Here is a 13882-nt window from a genome sequence, read left to right as displayed (position 1 = left end):
GCTACGGTCAAGTCAAGAGGTGACTAGCAGGGAAATGCTTTGCCTTCAAGGTTGCTCCTCGAGAGTGGGTTTAGATTACCGTGATTTCCCACGCTAAAGCTACGCGCCAAGGCTCAAGACGCAGATTGAATAGTACAGTACTAGTGAGTCTACTGACACTATTCCGAGGGACGTATTCATTGATTGTTCGGCATAATGGAATCGTGACCTCGAACTTTTATTCAAACATGTTACGACGCCATTTCCACATCCCGATCACTTGCTGGGGTGGATGTTTCTTCCACCTTGCGCTTCTTTCGGAAGGTGCCTGCGGCTTGAATATTCGCCGAGGTAGGAATGACATGCACGCCGTGGAAGAGATATCCTTCCGACCCTCCCCTACCCGTCATGAGCGGATGTGTTCGGCCAGGCAGGACTTGCCAAGCACGTACACGGGTGGTGTGAAGGGTGGGAGGCAAAAGTTGTGTGGGGTCAAGGGTGAACTCCTCGAGGAGGGGACTGATGTCCAAGGTCTCTTCTTCTGACGACCTGGAATTCTCCAGTTCCCGTTTTTTGTTGATGAAAGCGGTGCGCCGGGCAGTTGAGTAGAGATCCATGAGTTCAGTGAGCGGTTCAATGAAAGGGGAGTAGACGGCCACCGCCGCAGAGCCGGACAGAAGGGGTATCGTATGCTTGAGGATGCCTGCGGGTTCTAAAAGGGTAGCCACAACCAGACCGTCAAATCCTCCGGCACGAGCCTCATCTGTGACAGCGCGGAACTTCTCCCAGCGATTTCGCTTGAAGAAGTAAGCCGTACGCTTGCTAGCTTTCAGTGCTGCAAGCTCCTCACTGGACAGGGCTGGGGGCTCGCTCGACAGAATGGGATCTGTTGCGGGGTCCACGAGTTGCAACCATGACACGGTCTTGAGGTGAGTATGCAGCGGGTGAGATTCGTCAGGGGTGTTGATGTCGTAGCCAAAGTACTTCAGTAAGGACAGGTTCGGTTGCGAGTAGGAGTGAATCACCGTGATAGTGTTCCCTTGCGCGGACATGGGGCGAGGACGCTTATGCCGAGGCATGGATGTGGTCGACTTTTTATCTGAGGATTCTACCTCTCCGTGTGCCGTACCAGAGCTCTCAACAGGTTCCGCATCCTCGTCATCCTCCTCCGGGTATAAGATGCCCATGCGCTCAGCCATGGCCGCGACCACGAGCCCGCCGGTTTCGTCGACCACAAAATACCGGCCATCAGGCCGCACCGACGAAATCGCACTGAGGTCTGACTGGCCGCCGTGATGCACGTTGCCCAAACAGCCAAGCAGGCCCACGTGCTCATCGCGGAGTTCCATCGTCCGTTGAGCGTCCCGTTGCTCGAGCAGAAAGTTGGTGAGGAAGCCAACGTCCAAGGGCAAGACTGTAAATCTGCGGATGTACTTCTTTCGCTTCCGCAATGTGTACTTGGCAAGCGAAAAGGCAGTTTTTTTATCCAAGAGGGTATGAGATTCCAGCAGTCGTGCGACGATCTCCTTGCCCGCGCCGCTAGTCTTCTTTTTCAACTCCTCGATCTCTTGGGTGGTCAATTTCTGCGTTGACGCATCGTCGGTGATATTGCGATTTGTGCGCATGGGTATGGGCGTAGCAGATCCTGACTCTCCCTCTTCGCCCTCGCCGTCTGCGTCGGCCTCTTCGATGAGGTTTTCCGCGTGGAGCTCCTCCGCGGGAACAATGCGCAGCTGATAGCCGTCATTCTGGGGGGCGTCGAGGATCTCAAATGTCAGAAAGAATGGACGACCGAGAATCTGGTTGGCGGCGAAGCTTCCATATTTCCCTAAATGAACGACACTTTACCCCCCAAATTAGTCTGATAATCTCCATCGCGCATTGGAAGCCTCCGGAGGACTTTTTGACGTACGTATCTGGGACCAATTTGACGATACGAGTCTGATCTGAGGGCAGCTGAAGGACCACATGTTGATTTGGGCGAATAGAGGAATGCATGTTGACAGCCGCGATCCTTGCAGTCGTTGATCACCTCGACTTTCCCCGCGAGTCGCAAACGTGCAAGCTCATCCAGATCGACGCGGGCAACTTTTTTTTGCCTTTGAGATGTCGGGCCAATCAGGATCTGTATCATGCAGGAAGCCGAGGGTCTGTCGGAGAATCATTAGTCCGAGGAGTACATCCATCACGCAGATGGTTGGCAAACGGCATTAGTATCACTATTCACTATTCACTATTCACTATTCACTATTCACTATTCACTATTCAGTATGAGTACTTACCTAATCATCAGCGATCACTATTCAAACTCAGAGCACATGAAGTATATAGTAGGCTCCCACGACTAGAACTCTCTCTTGGACACAAGTGGCAATCTCAAGTCATCCGTGATGATCCTAGTGTCTAATGAGCTGCTGTAGAAGCGTGGCTGCGGCTGTGCTACTATGTGCCGCCCCCAGGTTGCACCGCCATCGGAGATAAGCCACAGCTTGCCCCATGCGACCGGTTGGGAACCACTGCGGCTGCGCGGCATGATGGAGTTTCAATACATGCCAGTTTTCCACGGGTAGTTAAGAGTTAGTAGTAGTACTAGTGAGTACACTACCTAATGGACGCTGGACAGTACAATCAATACCGTGTTCTATTTCCAGGCGTCTATTTACCGACTTACCATAGTCCAAGTCAGAGCGGGTTGTGGAGGTGATCATCGGGACTCTCGAGTGGAACAAATGTGGGTGCCTATGCTGCGGGCCCGCCCTGATATCGTCATCCATGGGGGAACGCCCGGGCGACCCCAAGCGGAGGCGGTTCGATCATCGTCAACTGGGCTGAGCTAATTCTGGCCACTCGAAGCTTCAGCCGTTTCCTCGGTCAATAGTGCATCCAAGGCGTCCCTCATTTTCTTGACAAGGCACATGCTTGCTCATCTACTTCAAATCGTCTGGTTCATGTCCTCGGCCACCAGCATTCGCACCGCTCGAGCTCCTGCGAGCGTCAAATTGAGAGCACATTCTACTTTTCACTGTATGTCCCCAGTTTCAATAGTGATTCGCTTTCCACCTGTCTCCAGACTAACGGTCAGGGCTCACAGTCCTCTGAGAAACCTCATCTTCGTATAGCATCACCCATTCGCTCGAAGGTCTCGTCGGAGAAATCACCCAGTTCAACACAAGTGGGCCTCGACAACGTCCCCGTCACAGCATCGAGCCCTGTCGCGACGGGAGTCATTTAGCAATCTTGTGTCCTGAACTTCCTTTTCGCTGGACCCGATGTCGCCTGACGAAACACGAGGACCGCCGGCAAGCACGGCGGGCGGTAGTTCGCAAAACCCATGGGCTGAAAACGTAGAGGATCGGACGAGCTACGACTACAGACCAACAGCTACAGGCGCGATCGAGACTGGAGACTCCGCAAGTGGCCATCAACCGATTCCGCCAGCTTTGCAAGCGGGTCACCACTCAGCAGTGGACGAAAGCTGGGATCAGCCAGTGAATTCTGCTCCTCCCGTTCCTCATTATCCTGATGCAGACTCCTCCAAACACCTTCAGTCGAAGAATCCGTTTTTAAAGTCGCGGCCCCATGAACAGAACCAGGACTGGAAAGAATCAAGTCCGTGGGATGAACAAATTACTCAAACATCAACGAGTGATGACTATTTGCATCGAGGTATGACCAAATCGCATGCATGATAACTGATTGACGCATCCCTGGCCGTAGCTGATGTTCTTAGCGGATGGGTTCATTCCCATGACTGCGCGTCTCTCACTCGCGGACAACTCTGAGCAACCTGGGGATCCATGGGCAAATCAGCAGTCCGCTCACGTCGAGCCCCCTCGTCCGGTTGTGGTGGATCCGCCTCAAGATGCCTCTCCCTGGGGCCCAGAGTCTTCCTATCAAGCCCCAGCTGCGTATGACGTTCGCGACCAAACGAGCCATGTGACGCAGAATTCCCAATCCGTTTATCCACAGTCTTTGGGTGCCGACGACGGTGGATGGGTACAGCCACCAAGTGAGGGAGGCAGAACGGACTTGGATATTGGCCTTAGCGCCCCGTCACAGCAATTGATCGACCTTGACTTTCCGGGTACTCGGTCAGGATTAGGAGCCGGCGCTCACTCAGGGGCACACTCCTTCGCTGCGAGCCAAGAAGCATATTTGAGCGACTCGACAGATTTCAGGCCTGACTTGCCGCCGAGACACATCTCGCAAGGACGGGGACCGCCTCTTCCCAGCAGGACGCTTTCTCCGGCAGAAGAAGCCAGGCAAAAGCAGCAGCGGGCCGAGACGTACACGATCCGACAGATCAATTGGACCAATGGAAAAGGGCAATTAATCCAGTCACCTATTTTGATGCAGAATGAGAACGGGCCTTGCCCCCTCCTCGCGCTCATTAACGCACTTGTGTTGCAAGCATCCACTGGCTCAGCGCCACCCATTGTGCGAGCTCTGAAAAGTCGGGAACAGATATCGCTGGGACTCTTGATCGAGGCCCTCTTCGATCAGCTCACGACGTCCCTAGGTCCTGATGACGAATTTCCTGACATTGACGCTCTTGCCCAGTTTTTGACCATGTTGCACACTGGTATGAATGTCAATCCTCGACTCACATTGGTAAGTCACATTCATGTATAAAAAGGGGCGAGAGGAAGAACCTCCAGGTGTGGTGAGACTAATTAACAGCGGCCTAGGAAACAAAAACTTCCTTGGGGACATTCCAGTCAACAAACGACCTGCAATCTTATAGTACATTTGGCATTCCTCTTATTCACGGTTGGCTGGCATCGTGGTCGAGCCCTGAACACGCCGCCATGAATCGACTAGCTCCATATCATGAGGACATTCAACTCCTGCCATTTCGCCAGCAAGAGCTGGAAGATCGGATCATGCGTGGAGATCTCCTAAATGCGGATGAAGAAGGAACCATGGCTGATATTGAGACCATTCAAAAGTTTGTGGAAATTGAGAATGTCACCCAGCTCAGCCCATTTGGCTTGACGCAGTTGTCTACGCAACTGGCCGCTGGATCGGTTTGCATCCTCTTCCGCAACGATCATTTCTCGACGTTATACAAGCACCCAGAATCCCAGCAACTTTACAATCTGGTGACCGATGCCGGCTATGCGAACCATGCAGAAGTGGTGTGGGAATCGCTTGTTGATGTAACTGGCTTCAACTCCCAACTGCTTTCAGGTGACTTCCGCGTCGTCAGTCAGGAATCGTCGAGCAGAGCTGATCCGGAGAGTCCTGACCGCCCTGCTATCCCACCACGACCGAGCGTAACGGAACATTCCAGTGCACCATCAAGCGCCGAGACTCTTCAGCAACCATCATCGCATCAGGAACAGAGTGATGCGGACTATGCCTATGCCCTCTCCCTCCAGTTCCAGGAAGAAGAGCGGCGAGAACGTGTCGAGGAGGAACCCGCTAGAGAGACAACAAGCACGACCCAGCATACCCGCGCTCATCGTCACTCGGTTCCTGTCCGTTTCAATGGGCCTGCTGTGCACATGGATGATCCACCAGCGCGAACCTCCAGCAGCGGCGTTGGACTGCGGCCCCCACAGGGCCGATCCAACGCCGACGATCCGCACGCTCCGCCCCCTCCTTATGAGCGCACGCCGAGTAACGCCTCGTTCACGCCCCCTGCGTCCACAGGGCCAACTCCTGATCATGTTCGAGTGAACCCGTCCATGCCCGGCTTGCAAGACCCCCGCCATCGATACTCACATTCTGCTGGACCCGCAGATCGATATAGCAATGACCGACCTCGGAACAAAGACTGCATCGTGATGTGATGCGACACTGATGACCAAAGGTTCAAGCATATCGTATGATCTACATGATGGACCTAGCCTGCTTTCTCTTATGCCTTTCTTGAACGACCGAGATATCCATTTGCCGGTGCCAACCCACAACCAACAAAACTCAAATGAATTTCACGAAGTCACGAAATGCGCCTGTATCTCTAGACTTCCAGGGTTTGTCCCGTTGGCCTTCCATGTGATGGCTGACATCTAGCCGGGTCTTCTTTTTTTCCCTATTGCTGAAGGATGGAGAGCTTTTTTTTCTTGCCACTAGCCCTTTGGTGTCCCTTATTTTGCTGTATTCTCCACGGGCGTTGCAGAAATCAACACGGACCGCCTCCGCATCGACGGGTATGCTCCGTCTTTCTTCATCAGGCTCGCGTGGACTGTGGGGAAGCGGGGAAGGGAATCTTGTGACTGACAGTAGTCAATATGTACTCACTACTCAGTAACTACATAGGTACTATATGTAGTACATAGTACCTCCTCCTACAATGGTACCAAAAATTCCTATCACTCGTCTGACTGCTAGCTGTCTACAAATGCAATCTGGGTTGTAGATCCCAGGTACCTACTCCAATGCTCGAAGTGACAAAAGCCTCCCACCCGGACCACATCTGCAATGGGACTAGCGTGTATGTTCCTGGAATTCTTCAACCGATTTCGTGATGCCAATGTGCTGCTAGTGATCAGGCTACAGGCAGGCACTGGAAGCGCAAGGACACACATGCTCCACCAGCATAGTGCCTAATTCTATCGCAATGCGACCAATCGTCGCAAAAGCGGCATAGAGAAATGGCCCATTTTGTCATGGTTTAGAGGTTTCGCGTGATTGAACTACCCTTATTTTTCCCATCCAAGTCTGGAGATCCTGGATATGCCGGGGCTCTCGTCTTCCAACAAAGGTTCCAAATATGGAGTTCCGTTAAATTGACAGGGGAGAGCAGTCCGGTGGAGAACGATCAGTCATTGGAGGAGTAATTTGGCTCCTCCAGGGTTGTTTCATGTTGGGTGTTTGGTCAATTTCAACGTGCAATCCTAGGTTTTACTTCACCTTAGATGCAATTCAGCTTCTCAGATATCTGTAGGTAATTGCTTCGCTGGGTAAGGAACAGACCAACTCTCGTGTACTCTCCAGGTCGGTGAGCTTTAGGAGACGTCGATAATCACGCTACATCGTCTTACTACTAGGGTAGACAATGATGATAAACAATTCCCACGGTATTGTCGCGTTGCCATTTTTCCAGTAGGGTTTAGTGGTCTGCTGGTTCGCTTCATGCACGTGCTGTAAACTACAAGGGTACGTGGTTGTACTCCCACAAGTGATGTCGATCGGCCAATTTCCTAATTAGATCCGTTTCTTCACGCTTCGAAAGCTTCCGTTCCTCTCTCTCCACCGATTATGAACGGGCTCCGGGCGATCCACTCCCTGTCAATTCGAGAACTTAAAGCGCCTAATCTTACAATGCATGCCCGGCCTTGGTCCCCAGTTTGGCAATGGGGGCTGATCCACTCTGGAGTCTTCCTGTCATTTCGGTCCTGCCATGGATGCAGCTTGCCCTGATAGAAGCGGGCAAAGCTCCAGCCTCCTGGATCATTCTCATTCTTAGCTTCATGGGCTAATACTACCACGCAAATTGACCGTGTCTGCGGAGATTTAGTCGCACTGGCCCAACTGGGGGTGGGCGAGAGAGCTCCGAGACCATGTATAAGTATGTCAGCATCACCGGGCATGAGATTCCCCCCTTTCTCGTTCTTCGTTGTAGTGAGTCTGTTGGGTAAGAACATTGCAACAACACTTGTCCTGTCATGTATAGTTCAGGATTGATAGCCCTCGCGGCACTGCTTGGCTCCGCCAAAGCGCAGGTAGGAGGTTGGGGACAGTGTGAGTAACTCTGATTGGAAGTCGTCGTGGTGATGTGTATCAGTTCTTGCAAAAGGAATAGGTAAACTGACAGTTGTTGTCGTTGCACAGGTGGTGGCCAGGGATACACCGGAAGCACATCGTGTGTTTCAGGCTTCGCTTGTACCTCGCAGAATCCTTGTAAGGGAATATCAGACAAAAAGTCGGGTTGATCCCTGATAGTGCTGTCTGTTCTGATACAATTCCACAGGGTATTACCAATGTCTCCCAGGAACCGCAACAGCCACCTCTTCAACAACCACTACGGCGCAGACATCAGCGGTCACTACTACCACCACCAAGGCTCCAGGCACATCTACTACGCTCAAGACAACCACTGCAACTCAAACAGCGACCAAGACCTCGGCTGCTTCTGGTGGTGCGACGTGCACCGGATCGTTCAGTGCCATCTCGGCCAAGGACTACGTGAAGAACTTGCACCCCGGCTGGAATTTGGGCAACACTCTCGATGCCATTCCAAATGAAGGTTCTTGGAATAACCCCCCCGTTGTGGCTTCCACCTTCGACTATGTTCAGAAGGCCGGTTTCAAGAGTGTCCGCATCCCAGGTGAGTGATCATTTCCTTCAACATGGATGATATGGACAATCTATTTCTCCAAGACTGCTGTATACTAACTTATTTGTGCAGTCACCTACACCGACCATTTCACTGGAAGCTCGCCAGACTGGACCGTTGATCCGGCGTGGTTGGAGCGAGTGTCCACCGTAGTTGACATGGTCACGTCTCGGGGCATGTATGTCATTGTCAATGTTCACCATGGTAAGAAAGACATCGCAAGCTAACTTTGTAACGCTTCCTTCCAATTCTGATGCCTGTCTAGATGCGTCTAGCTGGGCTGACGTGACCGCCGCCGGTGCCAATTTGACCATGATTGAGGAGAAGTTCTATCGACTGTGGTATCAGGCCGGATCTAAGCTGGCCTGCAAGTCCAGTCTCGTCTCTTTCGAGCCTATCAACGAACCCCCTTGCAACACCGCTGCTGATGCCGCGGAAATCAACAAACTCAACAAGATTTTCCTGCAGGCCATCAACGATGCTGGTGGCTTCAACCCTCAGAGAGTCGTTACTCTAGTTGGAGGTGGTGAGGACAGTGTGAAGACTTCAGAGTGGTTTGTTGCGCCCACGGGATTCTCGAACCCTTGGGCCATTCAATTCCACTACTACAGTCCCTGTGAGTAAAGTCCAACGAGGTCCACCGGGTCATGAGTGAGAGTTCTGGCTAACTGAATGTTCTTCAGACGACTTCATCTTCAGTGCATGGTGAGTTCTTTTTGGGACACATGAAATTGGTGATTCCACTACTGATATCGTTCACAGGGGCAAGACGATCTGGGGCTCCGATGCCGACAAGGCCGCTATCACCTCTGATTTGACTTTGATGCGTAACAACTTCACTGACGTTCCAATTGTCGTTGGCGAGTTTGACGCTTCCCCAACCAACACCGAGGCTGCAGCTCGCTGGAAATGGACCGACCACTTTGTTCGCACAGCTCGTAGCCTCGACTTTGCTTTGGTGCTCTGGGACAACGGACTGGACCAACTTGACCGCAGCACCGGCAAGTTCCGTGACCCCAACTCAATCTCCATCATCAACAAGTCCACGGCCTCTACCGGCAACGCCTTGGCCGATAGCACGGTCGATGCATCGGCGACGTCGCAATTTTCGTCTGCCTTTATCTATCATCAATATGGCACTCCAGTTACGGCCCAGAGCCTACCATTCATCTTTAACGGAAACACCTTGACTTCGATCAGTGACTCCACAGGTGCCACCTTGACCTCTGGCACCGACTACTCTGTTTCAGGGTCAAACATTGTCTTCTCTGCTTCATATCTTTCCAAACATGTGACCGCGACCACCGCGCCTGGCGTGATTGCGAGCCTCACATTGAATTTCTCAGGAGGCGCTTCCACTCCCCTGGTGCAGCTGGTCCAATGGAAACCGCCAACCCTGGGCTCGACCTCTGCGGCTGCCTCTTCCGTGTCCGGCTCAGACTTGCACATCCCCGTCACTTGGGGTGGTCTTCCTCGCTTGGCGACAGTCAAGGCACTGACCAAGACCGGCACGTACTTGGTCGACAGCTGGACACAGTATCTTGGTCCACTTCAACAAGCCCGAATGGTGAGTCCAACGTTTCTTCCTTTGATCTCTATGCCCCACTTCGTCCCTCAAAATATCTTGTCATAGATCTTGATGGAATACTGACACAACAACTTTCTGCCAACAGACCTACAACGGCCAATTCAACTGGGACGATTCCAGCGTGATTCTGACTGCGTCGACGATCAGCTCTGTGATTTCAGCAGGGAGCTCGACAGTGTTCACATTCGAGTTCTACCCGCGGGTGGCCAATGGTGTCAACACTGCTAATTTCACCTTGACCGTGTGAGGGAGATTTATCTTGGAATTGTTCCAATCTACTTCGCGTATTTGACTCCATTATCGTGCAATCTATCGTCTTTTTTTTCCAGTCCAAGCCACGGACATCATCTTAGCACTTTGCCATTCTGGTGCCCTCAAACGAGGCGATCTGATAGTCCACCATGTACCAAGACTTATTTCTCCCCGTGATCACACTATGACCCGACAGCTAAGTTTCTTAGGAAGTGAGAACGAGACTAGTGACTGGCATCAAGTTCGTAATTCATTAGATTTGACCCGAGCTCACTAGAAAACATCCATCTGCGGCGCGCTAGAAAAGCTTTTTGAGTTCCCTCACAGGAAGCGTCGGGTCATACTTGTCCCACACAATCTTGTTCTTCGCATTCAAACGAGCACCTTCATCTGTAATTGTGATCGTCGGATCTGTCTCCATGACCTCGTTTCGACTGAATCCCCATTTATCGCGCGGAATCCACAATATCGGTGCAGGAGAAGCAACGCATGGCTCAAAGTACGCCGTCCGCAGCTCTTCCTCGGTATACTCCACCGAAGCTACGTTTCTGCGGATCTTCCGCCGAATGGCCGCGTAGTCGCGGTGGAAATCGGGGAAAAACCAGGATACACTCGCAGCGATACGGGACCGTCTTTGGTCGTTTACGTCTGCCACGGCATCTTCTTTCTCTTGGAGGAGCTCTTCTTCGGCGTCGAGGGATCGGGGCAAGAAAGTGTTGAGTGGCGCGAGTGCTTCGTTGAGGGATACATGGGCGAGAATCGTGGCGATGGTGTACAGGACCATTATGATGACGGGTCCGATGGCCGCTTTGATGGCGAAGAGTCCGATCATGCAGACTTCTGCGAGATATATACCAGTCAATAGGTGTTGGAGCGCACGAGGGTACACGAGACCCTTGGTGTCGATTTTGATGTCATAGACAAAGAGGAAGTTATATCGGTACGCCTGATAGACGAGGTAGAGACCGACGAATGCAAAGCCGAGAATCAAGGGTGATATGCACGAGTACGTTAATGCTATGATTATCTCAGTCAGTCAGGAGGCAATCTTCCGTGAGTTGTCCTGGACATGATTCTCTTACCAATCACCCCCATGTTCGTAAACACCGGAAACACATTACCCCAGCTTAACGTCCCCAGCTCCGCCCAGCGTTGAAATAACCGACGTGGAGAATACGCCGAGAACGTGGTGACAAATTTAAACAGGAGTGCGCTCACAACTTGTACCAATGCCATCGAGCTCATGCTCAAGCCTTGCAACAAGAAGTAAGAAATGTAGAAATTGGTGGCTTTGGGCAGATTCTCAGCAAGGAGATCTTTGGCCGACAGTGGATTCTTGATAATTTGAGCTGTAGCGGCAGATGCGGCCGACGTCAAGGTTGTGACCAGAAAGACTTGCACAACTTGGAAGACAAAGTGCGCACTTTGAGTGAATAGTTCCACTCGTGCTCGTGAGGGAACACCAGCACGCCGGGCACAGACTGTTAATCGACTCGTCAGACCGTGTGACTTATTTCTTCTCTCTGCAGCTCCACATTCACTGGGAACTTACTTCGACAAATTATAGGTACTAAAGACATCAAGGCCACCAGTGCGGCTGAAGGCAGGAGACCCTCGATCGCCCCTTTCAGGACGTCGGGAAGTTTAAGAATAAACTTGAGAAACGGGAGTATTTTGGACAAATAAGTGATATTCGAAATGGTGCCGACGATCGCAGCGGGAAAAGACCAAAAGATGACCATTGCCGCGAGGATCCCTTGAACTGCAAATTTACGTATGATTCGTTGTCGCCAGCTGAGGTTCAACGCCGACCAAACCACGTCATCTGGTGCGACTCCGATGAATCGTGGCGTCATATGAAATGGTTGGTGATGTGAAAGGGTCTGTAAAGCAATTTGGGCCTCGGACTGCGATCCGAATTCGACAAACATGGCAGAGAGCTTTTTGGCCTCGCCCCGTTGATGCTTTACTTGCAAAACTTCGACCTCTTTTATGACCTCGACAAGACGCTCGCGATACCAGTGGATAGAGTCAACCTTCTCGCCAAAGAATAGCCTTCGACGGTGTGTTGGACGCTTCAAGGTCGGTGGCCAGATTGGTTCACCCGGCTCGCAGTCTGACTCTGCGACTGGCAAGTTCTCCCCGGATCTGAACGCCCGCTGACGCGCTTTGTTGGCCTGTCGAATGAACTTGGTCTCGGCGGCCTCCAATTTGAACGCGAGTTTGTCTCGCTCCTTGACTACCTTTTCGAGACGAGCACAGTCGGACGTCACCCAGATGGAAGTAATGGTATCACCAAAGACCTGCCGTAATCGTCGCTCGTCCTTGTATGCATCAGGGACCGACATGAACAGCACAGTTCGAGAAGAAATGCGCGAGGCGTAAGCCGGCGAATTCAAGTACGCTTGGCGCAGATTCGCATAGTAGAGGCTTTCACGTGTGATCACATAAAATACAAACGCTGTGATTTGGTTAGGACCCGCCGGCCTCGAAAGCCACTCCCCCGGAGAATGGTAAATGACAACCTACTGAAAAAGATCACTGCGACAAGGGCATTGGCAAAGTATCGAGTAGGGTTTGCGACGTTGCTGAAACTCAACAGATCCAACTGTGTGTTACCATTGCCCCCCGTCGCATGAATGGGCAGCAAGATGGGCCAGGTGATGAGGCAACCAAATGCGCAGATCCCGCACAGGACGCGAAGGAATCGTAGAAACAGGTACCCATCCAGCGAGGATCGGTGCAGGACATGATTATCCTCTATCTTCAGGAAAGCACCGAACCAATTTACCCAGCCCGATGGCAATTCAGGACTTCTTTGGTGCTCATGGATATCCGGCAAATGTGACCGGGGAGCATACCATCGTCGCTGCGTTCGACGAAAGATGAGGAACAAGCCAAACCAAAAGGCTGCATAGATTAACGCGGGTAGCAAAGTCATCATCAAGGCCGACCCCGATGATCCTCCCTCTCCAGTGAGCCCATTCGCAATTTCACTCGAGGCAGAAGACGCATTGCCTCGAGAGGACCCGACGTTTGGGTCATTGTTAGGATTCTGCTTACTCGAGACCAGACTGCTGCATTAGTAGACACTAGACTGCATGGGGTCGGCGACGCTCACATACGAAGGACATGGCTCCTCACCGGACAAGGTTGGTGATACACCAAAGTTCCCTGAGTGGGTGTTGGTCGGTTCAGGGGCCATTTTAAGAAGATTGGCAAGCCAGCAACAAAGTTTGAATGTCATTGTTGAGTGAAATCAATGGCAGACAACGATGATTGGTGCCGAAGCACTAGGATCGCGATCTTCATATCGCTTGCTTGAAAGAGAAAGCGACAGGATTCACCCTGCCAGCCTTCAGATGAACCACGATCTGGTCATTGGATAGTCACTTCCCAGAAAATGCAAAGAGCTCAAGAAAAGGAATCGTCCAAACCATCATGCGTACTCGGCAGGGTTCATTCCTCTCATGTGTTTGCTTTTTCCTGCAGTTTCTCTTCAATTTAACTCTTCGGACGTGTCAACTCCGCCGCCAAGGCTTCAACACGGGCACGCAGGTGGTTCAGCACCATGCTTTGGATAGTTCCCCGCAGCCATAGTCGAGATCTGCACAGTAGAGTCAGTGCTCGTTCTGGCAGCATGGGCATGTGTCCGGCTCAATGCAAGGGGCTCATCCGCTATGACCAGCCAAGTCTGAGCATCCGGACTGTATGAAGTGGATCAGCCCGAGGACAAGGCAGATGCGATGTCGTCTTGGTGCTTTGCAACAGCAAATGTG

General features: G+C 52.0%; 4 protein-coding genes across 4 annotated transcripts; 2 read left to right on the top strand and 2 right to left on the bottom strand.

Moving 5' to 3' along the window:
* Positions 1-230: 230 nt before the first annotated feature.
* trm6 (tRNA 1-methyladenosine methyltransferase subunit GCD10) lies at positions 231-1977 on the bottom strand (the record flags this gene model as incomplete). The annotated part of the gene is made up of 2 exons (XM_056939125.1): positions 231-1821; positions 1892-1977. 2 exons carry the CDS (start codon positions 1975-1977, stop codon positions 231-233), a joined length of 1677 nt encoding a protein of 558 aa, XP_056785620.1.
* A 1271-nt stretch (positions 1978-3248) lies between these two features.
* On the top strand, positions 3249-5774 carry N7539_009529 (MINDY family deubiquitinase; the record flags this gene model as incomplete). The annotated part of the gene is made up of 3 exons (XM_056939124.1): positions 3249-3645; positions 3710-4590; positions 4668-5774. The coding sequence occupies 3 exons, from the start codon at positions 3249-3251 to the stop codon at positions 5772-5774; spliced, it is 2385 nt and encodes a 794-aa protein (XP_056785619.1).
* Positions 5775-7592: 1818 nt separating this feature from the next.
* N7539_009528 (putative extracellular endoglucanase) lies at positions 7593-10098 on the top strand (the record flags this gene model as incomplete). Its single annotated transcript, XM_056939123.1, has 8 exons — positions 7593-7668; positions 7759-7827; positions 7898-8254; positions 8336-8467; positions 8529-8879; positions 8947-8968; positions 9026-9830; positions 9937-10098. 8 exons carry the CDS (start codon positions 7593-7595, stop codon positions 10096-10098), a joined length of 1974 nt encoding a protein of 657 aa, XP_056785618.1.
* Positions 10099-10401: 303 nt separating this feature from the next.
* N7539_009527 (uncharacterized protein) lies at positions 10402-13308 on the bottom strand (the record flags this gene model as incomplete). Its single annotated transcript, XM_056939122.1, has 5 exons — positions 10402-11120; positions 11186-11584; positions 11656-12564; positions 12633-13177; positions 13229-13308. The coding sequence occupies 5 exons, from the start codon at positions 13306-13308 to the stop codon at positions 10402-10404; spliced, it is 2652 nt and encodes an 883-aa protein (XP_056785617.1).
* Between the last annotated feature and the right edge of the window lie 574 nt (positions 13309-13882).

The sequence above is a fragment of the Penicillium diatomitis genome (assembly GCF_028827545.1).
Source record: "Penicillium diatomitis strain IBT 30728 chromosome Unknown utg000018l_segment0_segment0, whole genome shotgun sequence".
Lineage (NCBI taxonomy): Eukaryota > Fungi > Ascomycota > Eurotiomycetes > Eurotiales > Aspergillaceae > Penicillium > Penicillium diatomitis.
This window is presented reverse-complemented; position numbering and strand designations above follow the sequence as displayed.